The following is an 8219-nucleotide window of genomic DNA, read 5'->3' as shown; positions in this document are numbered from 1 at the left end:
GGTGACAGGGAATTGAGACACGTTCCGTCACTCGGAGTACGAAACGTACCTCGTCTCCCGTGCTCGAGCTAACTCCTATCCCAAACACAATGCAAATGAGATGGCATACACAATGCGACTAACATACAACCTAGCATACGCAATGCTATGATATGACAGATACAATGCTCGATGTAACATGGCATACACGAAGCTCTAACAGGCAACCTAGCATACGCAATGCTATGAATTGAAAAGGCATACACAATGCATAATGGACTTACACCAACATGAGTGGCCATTAGATGAAAATGAGACAACCGAAATGCGTGCACACGTGCACGCATACCGAGGACCGAACCTAAGGCATCAAATGCCACTCTACCAAAGCATGGCAAGGGATGAAAGATGGCCTATGAACATGTAATTTCCAGCACTAAAATATGATGCTAAATGATCCCGAAACATGGAAATAAACTCAAAACTAGTCCAATGCATTGAACCACAAGTATACAAAGCAAGCTTTATTTGATCATGAAGTCAAAAGACAGAGCCAAGAAAGTCCCAAAACATGCACATTTTTAGTTTAGAGAATGGCCAAAAGATGCTAACATGATGGACTAAAATAGCATGCAACATTGACTAGCAAGCATGGTTTACATGGCATGTATATGAAAAAAATGAGAACTCATCAAACCAACCATAAATAGTGAATAAAACATGACAAAATATGCCCAAATAATCACTGAAATGCAGCCAATGCATGCAAAAATGAGGGGCTTCTTTGGAGGGCCTTGCAAGGGGTTGTTAAGTACATACAAGATAGACACTTAGCATGGCAAAACTAACTCTGGAAATCAAATATGACAGCCCTAAAACTCACCAAATTGGCCCTGAAATGGGTCTAGGAAACATGCAAAGAAAGGCCCCTTTGAAAGGCCTTGGATGGGATTGCTCTACACATGCATTGTAGACATAAAATATGATCAAAAGGGCCCCGGACAGACCTAAGGCAGACCTTAAAACCCACAAAATTGGGCCCGAAAAGTGACTTCAATGCATGAAAAATAGACCCTCTTTGGAAAGCCAATGATGCTAGTAAAGAAAATGAGGGCTTAGAGGGTCACCCCTCTACGATTTCAAAGCTCAAAACCTCATCAAAGCCACTGAAAATCCCCTGGATTTCAGTGGCTAAGAGGCCAAAACAAGTCCAATGCAAATGCTCTAATGCATAGCCCTAAATATGAAGGGATGAAGCATGCAGGAAAGGAGATGACTCCAAACAGAAAAGTGACCTCAAGAAAACTTAAAGAGGAGGTCAAAACAAGGCTTTTTACAATTTATAATAACTCTCTAAAGTGTTCACAAGTAAGGCTAAAGTATGATGCAAAAATAGCCCTAAAAGAGAGATAGAGGGTAAGGGGAAGTGGACAACCTCAAACAGCAAAGTGTCCTTAAACAAAGTTTAAGAGGAGCTCAAAATATGACACTTTCTAGTTTATGACAAAGCCTATAAATACTTGCAAGTGAAGCTAAGTAATGAAGCAAAAAAATGCAAGTTTAAGGGAAATAGACACTTACCCTTGAAGAGCCGACCTCCCGCAGCTTTTGGACCAAGTTGGTGAGCTTGCAACCTCTGAAAATGACTTCCAAGGTGCTGGAATGGATGATGGATGTGTGGTGCTAAGGGTTGTAGTGCAAATGGACCAAGAAAATTAGGGTTTTGGAGCTTGGAATAGTGACAACCGAGGAGGGAGGTTATAAGCTTTAAGCAAAAATGTTCAACCCTCTCACATGAAGAGGAGGGCCTCTCTTATAGAAAAGAGAGGCCAAAGCTTCTCTTGGAAGCTTCAAAGATCCTCCATACACGTGTATGGAGGATACACCAAATGCCCCCCAACTGGCACAACTGTAAAGCATTCAGAGAGGGCAAAAAGCAAGAAGCAGGCCGGCGAGTTCAAGTGGCCGGCCGGCCACTCACCCTGGTCGGCCGACCAGGGGTCAAAAGGTTCAAGCAAAATTGCTGGTCGGCCTACCCAGAAAGGTGGCCTCCCAGATAAGAAGAACAGAGCTATGTAGAAAAAAAAAAAAAAAAAAAAACCAGAAAATGTGACCCAAGAAAGAGAAAAGCTAGCTTTTAAGCAAGGTTCAAAAGGGTCAAGATGAATTTCTGGCCGGCCTACCCATATTGGTGGCCTCCCAGATGAGCACAACACATTGGTGGTATAAAAAGCCAGAAAATGTGGCTCAAAAGTGAGAAAAATCAGCTTTCTGTCAGAAAAATCGGCTTTTGGAGAGAGAAAATGAGAAAACTGACTTTTCAGGGGAAGAGGTGGCTGGCCACCATCCTACCACCTCCCTAACAATGAAAATAGGGTCTCTACCAAAAATGGACCAAAACGGATGCAAAACGAATGTTCGGGGGCCAAAATGCACGGTTCGGGGCCTCGAAAACAGACTGTTAGGCACCGGAAGTGGCGTATGATCACGAAGGTGGTCCCCCGGGCCACAGTGTCCCTCTAAAGGGAGGAAATAAGGTGTGTGCCAAAAACCGGAGCAATCGGAGGTAGTTAAGTGGTCCCGAACCGAGGCACACGGCCGACGGCTCCGAAAATCGGAAGCTGGGCTCCAAATGGAAAAAATGGCCTACGATCACGAAACGTAGCCTACGGCCACTAAGAGATGATCTACGAGACCTCTCCCTTCCTTCGGGAAGAGAAAATAGAGAAAATAGGACCCGGTTCGCAAACCGAGGCAAAACACAAAAGAGCTCCAAAGTCCGGAAGCAAGGCTCGCAGCCGAGACTCCGCAACTTCAGAACGAGCACAACATGCAACATCACCGAGCGCCCAGCTGGTGACGTCTAAGTCTTAAGGTCGGTCAAAAATGGGGTGTCTACAACTTGTTTCTTCAATAGTGTTTCACTTTTACCAATTTTGTCAGGCTTGGCAAATTTTCAATTAAATGGTTTTTTTTTTTTTTTTTTTTTTTTTTTTGTAGTGTTGGTTCTAGGCAAATTGATACTTAATATTACCTTCTTTTTTAAAAAAAAAAAAGAAAAAAAATCCTAAATTTTGATTTCTATTTTATTTTTTTTATTGGATGTAGATTGCTCATTACATGTTTGATAATATGCTTAAGTAAAAAATATCCTTGATTGTTCATAGCTGGCAATTGGGTTTTTTTGTGTGTCTAACTTGTTTTGTTTTTGAGAAAGTGATTCAAAAGTAGGGCAAGGACTAAGCCAATATCTTGGTCATGATCATGCTTTAATAAATTGGTGATATTACCAAGTAAACTGGTATTATTTACTTAATTTTTTATTTTATTTTTTTCTTACTTGCAAGCACCTTAAGCTACCATTTGAATATGCATTCTATTTATACTCTAATTAATTCATTGGAATGAAATAAAATGGAATGATCATTCTTTACGCTTCCTTACAAAATGATCTTTCCATTGCATTGGTGCATGATGTTCTTTTTACAATGTATTTTTTATTATTTTTGTTAGTCAACCAAATATGAGAATAAACATTTTTTATGGAATGATCATACCATTCCACTCCATCTAGTGAACCAAACACTATCTTAGGTTACCTTTCTAACTCTTGCTATTTAGATTAAATTTAAATTAGTAATCATATTTTATAATGGCACGTCTTCATAATGTGCTATAGCAATCCATAGTTATTAAGGCAAGGTTGAATCATTTGAGTTTTTAGATTCTTTAATTATCCATACTTTCTTTAATTGTCCTTACTTATTTACTAAATACTTCCATTGACTATTATTTTGCAGTTGGTGTCTTCAAAAAAAATAAAGGTACCAAACTATAAGAAGCAAGTTTGAAGGATGAGAAGTCTCTAGTTGAACAAGTGGAGTATTTGAATGAGTTTTATTTTGACATGTACATTATCACATCTAGAATTTGAGCTATCTTTTTTTTTGATATGGAGATTATATTTTGGTATTGTATTAAGAAAATGTAATTATTTTCTTTCTTGAATCAAGGTTGTACTGAGGAATTGTTTTTCACTATGATGAGATGATTCTTTATGTAATGAATGAAAATATTAATTATATTTGCAATTTTTGGTTTTCAATATTGAGTTGAATGAAATAAAATGTTTTATTTTTATTTGGAATATGAAGCAACATTAGTGATTAAAGACTTACCATGGAAAAAGGTATTTATACCATACAAAAAAATGCTATAAAATGTGTACATACTATATTGTAACGTTCATAGGTAAATTTGTCAAATTGTTATAGAAGATATTTTATAGCATGAACAAACTGTAATGGTTATATATATTTTTTTAAAGAATATTCAACAATTTTATAGCATTTTAGGAATGTAATAATATATTTTTTTATAGCATTCATCCATAGCATTCTATAAATGCTATAAAAAGTGATAAGACTTTTAATAACATGGGCTAACATAGCATGCCAACAAATGCTATTGTTTACTTAAGATATCATTCATTGCATGCTATAAAAGGTAATATTTGTTGTAGTGAATTAGAGCGTAGAAATAGAGGAATCTATACCTTTCGTGTACAAGGACAAGTTTATCTTTATATCAATCAGTTTTATCCTTCAGATCATAAACCTTCTTACTTACAACTCTATTTCTTTGACATTGAACATGAAGTTCAGAATAAGATGAGGATTGCAGACAATCTAGATCTGAACAATTGATATTGTCGCTTCAAATCCATATTCTATGTTCTTTAGAAGTTTAAGAGATGTTTCTGACCTAGACGCTCATCATATACTTATCTGGGTTGATCCATCTTTAGATCCCCAAACTTTTAATCCTCCAATTGCATCCCAAGTTGCTGCAATATGGCATGAGAATGATGAAGTTGTTGAGTATAAAGAGCACGATATCATTGTCCAAAAACATCAAGGTCATTCTGAAAAAATTCGATATATGACCCACTACAATATCCATTGCTATTTTCAGATGGTCAATTTTCTGTGTTGGCAACAGAAGTTTCCAATGCTGATGATTTATTATCAACAGAAGCTCAACATAAAATAATATAGAAAAAAGATTACCTTACTCACAACTTATAGTACAACAAGAACCCTAAAGTATTTATTTCATTTATTTCAGTTTTTGAAGAGAATTTAAAGAAGAGAAACATGGTTTCAACTCGCGAGTTTTGTTATTTCAAGTTTCAAATTAGGGAGAGCAATAATTCGATTTTACTTCGAGCAGGTCGACTTCTACAACAATTTGTTGTAGACATGTATGTTAAGGTAGAAACTTTAAGGTTGGCTTACTTTAGAGTAAATCAGAAAAAAATAAGAACATATTTGTATCAAGAAATTGTTGATAGTATCACAGCAGGAGAATATAAAGCTTCTAATACTGGTCAAAGAATTGTTTTACCAGGCTATTTATAGGTAGTCCAAGAGACCTTCAAAAGCGCTATATTGATGCCATGACTTTAATGCAACGAATTGGAAAGCCTAATATCTTTTTAACCATGACTTGCAATCCAAGTTGGAGTGAAATCAAAGCAGAATTGTTACCAAATGAAGAGCCACAAAATAGACCTGATCTTCTTGTTCGAGTATTTAGAAGCAAATTTGAGCACTTGAAAAATGAAGTTATAAGAAAAAAACTATTTGGTCCAGTTGCAGCTTTCACATATGTAATCGAATTTCAGAAACGGGGCCTTCCTCATGTTCATTTACTTCTTATTCTTCAGCGAGGTCATAAACTAGATTCTCTAGAAAAATTTGATGATTTCATATTTGCCGAGTTGCCTGACAAAGAAAAGTTTCCACACTTGTACTCAATGTTGTCAAACACATAATGCATGATCCTTGTGGTTCTTTGAATTCTAATAATATTTGTATGAAAAATAGCCTATGTAAGAACCATTATCCCAGAGATTTTGTTTCAATGACAACTGCAAAAGCTAATGGATACCCTAACTATAGGCGGCGTGACAATAATGAAACACTTAAAGTTCGAGGGCACATGTTAGACAATAGATGGGTACCTAACAACCCATATCTTCTTGCAAAGTTTGATTGTCACATTAATGTGGAAATTTGCTCTACTATTAAGGTTGTCAAGTACTTGTATAAATACATATACAGGGGTCATGAAAAAATAGCATTCCACATAGTAGGCCAACACAATAATGAAGATATTGATGAGATCACAATGTTTCAATATGCAAGATAGATATCTCCTCTAGAAGCAATGTGGAGAATATACAAATTCCCTTTGAATCAAATTAATCCTGTTGTGATAAGCTTGCAACTACACCTTGCAGATTGCCAAATAGTTAGCTTTCGAAAGACAGATAACTTGAGCTCTTTAGCTAACAATGAATTTCTTTCAATAACAATGTTGACAGAGTTTTTTTGTGATGAACAGAGCAAACAAAAAAGCTCAAGAAGGAAAGTATTTATACAATGAATTTCCTGAATTCTTTGTTTAGGATGGCCAACATAGAATGTGGAATGAAAGAAAGCGAAGGGAGGTGATTGGAAGAATAATCACTGCAAATCTAAGAGAAGGTGAGCGATACTATTTGCAATTATTCTTGAATCATGTACGGTGCCCAACTTCATTCTGCCAATTGAGAATTGTTAAAGAAGTGACATACAACTCTTTCAGAGAAGCTGTTCTTTAATATGGTCCATTAGAGGATGACAAAAGTCATGAAAAGTGCTTAGAATAAGCAAGTACTTTTCAAATGCCTTCTTCATTACAACAATTGTTCACAACAATACTTGTGTATTGTAATCCACATGATCCAAAAGCTTTATTCTTAAAATTTGAAATAACAATGTCGGAGGATCCTTCTAGAGAAGGACAATTATCTATAGAACAAATTCGTTCTAGAGTTTTGCAGAATATTAATTCTGCTCTTGAATCCATGGGCAAGAACATTGAACAATTTTATCTTTCAGATCTACCAGTCCCTTCTGATGAAACTGATGATTGCTGCAAAGATATAGAAGATGAGCGCAATATATTAGTCTCTGAGGTTGAATTGATGTCTGTGTCATTGTTAAACACAGAACAACAACTTGCATATTCTAAAATTGTTGATGTAGTACTTTCTGGAAATCCTGGATATTTCTTTATTGAAGGACCTAGTGGAACTGGGAAAACCTTTCTATATCAAGCAATCTTGGTTGCAATAAGAATGCATAAATTGATCGCTCTCGCAACTGCAACTTCAGGAGTTGTTACATCACTTTTGCCTAATGGGTGCACTACGCACTCACGGTTCAAAATTCCTATAGATGTTGAAAGCAAAATTTGTTGTAATGTTAGCAAACAGAGTGGCCTAACAAAATTTTTGAAACTTACTGCACTTATAATATGGGATGAAGCATTGATGGTAAGACGACAAAGTATTAAAGCACTTGATGAATTGTCAAAAGATGTCATGGATAGCAATCTTCTATTTGGAGGAAAGGTTGCAGTATTCGGTGGTGACTTTCGTCAAGTGCTACTTGTTGTGCCAAAGAGCACAAGAAATGAATGCATTAATGCTACGCTTGTTATGTCTTACATTTGGCATTCATTAGAGAAGATCAAATTGACAAAAAAATATGCGGGTTAAGCATGATCCAACGTTTAGTAATTTTTTGTTTTCTGTAGGAAATGGTATAGAATAACAGATATCTCCTGAAACTATCAAAATCCCTAAAGTGATGCGTCTTCCTTACAATAAAAACATTGATCTACTTCAAGAGCTTATCACTTTTGTCTGCTCAAATTTCAATGATTATAATGAACATCCACTTTCAATAATGAATCGGGCTATCTTGACTTCAAAAAATGACAATGTAGATCACATCAATGAAATATTGATAGAAGAATTCCCTGGAGATGAACACATATATAACAGCATTGATGAGACTGTTGATAAAAGTCAGTAGGGCCAATATGAAGATTTTCTTAACTCTTTATCTGCTCTAGGATTACCACCGCACAAATTGTTGCTTAAAGAAAACTGCTCCATTCTTATGCTTCGCGACAAAAATCCTTCCAAGGGATTATGTAATGGAATAAGACTCATTTGTCGCAAATTTGAAAAACATGTTATTCCCACTCAAATTGTTGTTGGTGATCGAAAATGAGATATGGTATTTTTACCTCGAATACCATTGCAGCCATCAGATAAAAAATTGTGTTCAGTTGATTTTACTAGATGTCAATTCCCAATCAGGCTATGTTTTGCAATGACAATT

The 8219-nt window shown here is 36.0% G+C and overlaps 1 protein-coding gene across 1 annotated transcript; it reads left to right on the top strand.

Moving 5' to 3' along the window:
- The first annotated feature begins 6802 nt into the window (after window positions 1-6802).
- On the top strand, window positions 6803-7907 carry LOC114321904 (uncharacterized). Its single transcript, XM_028269141.2, has 2 exons — window positions 6803-7471; window positions 7647-7907. Exons 1-2 carry the CDS (start codon window positions 6803-6805, stop codon window positions 7905-7907), a joined length of 930 nt encoding a protein of 309 aa, XP_028124942.2.
- The last annotated feature ends 312 nt before the right edge of the window (window positions 7908-8219 follow it).

The sequence above is a fragment of the Camellia sinensis genome, chromosome 10 (genome assembly GCF_055761805.1).
Source record: "Camellia sinensis isolate YWXY chromosome 10, ASM5576180v1, whole genome shotgun sequence".
NCBI lineage: Eukaryota > Viridiplantae > Streptophyta > Magnoliopsida > Ericales > Theaceae > Camellia > Camellia sinensis.
Note: the sequence above shows the minus strand (reverse complement) of the source record. Positions and strands in the feature narration are given on the sequence as shown.

What these genes read in the sequence shown, in the direction of transcription:
- LOC114321904 (XM_028269141.2), top strand. Translation starts at nt 6,803, where the DNA reads ATGTCGGAGGATCCTTCTAGAGAAGGACAATTATCTATAGAACAAATT. An exon ending in TCGGTGGTGACTTTCGTCAA is followed by an intron (nt 7,472 to 7,646) that starts GTGCTACTTGTT and finishes ATAGAATAACAG; the next exon opens with ATATCTCCTGAAACTATCAA.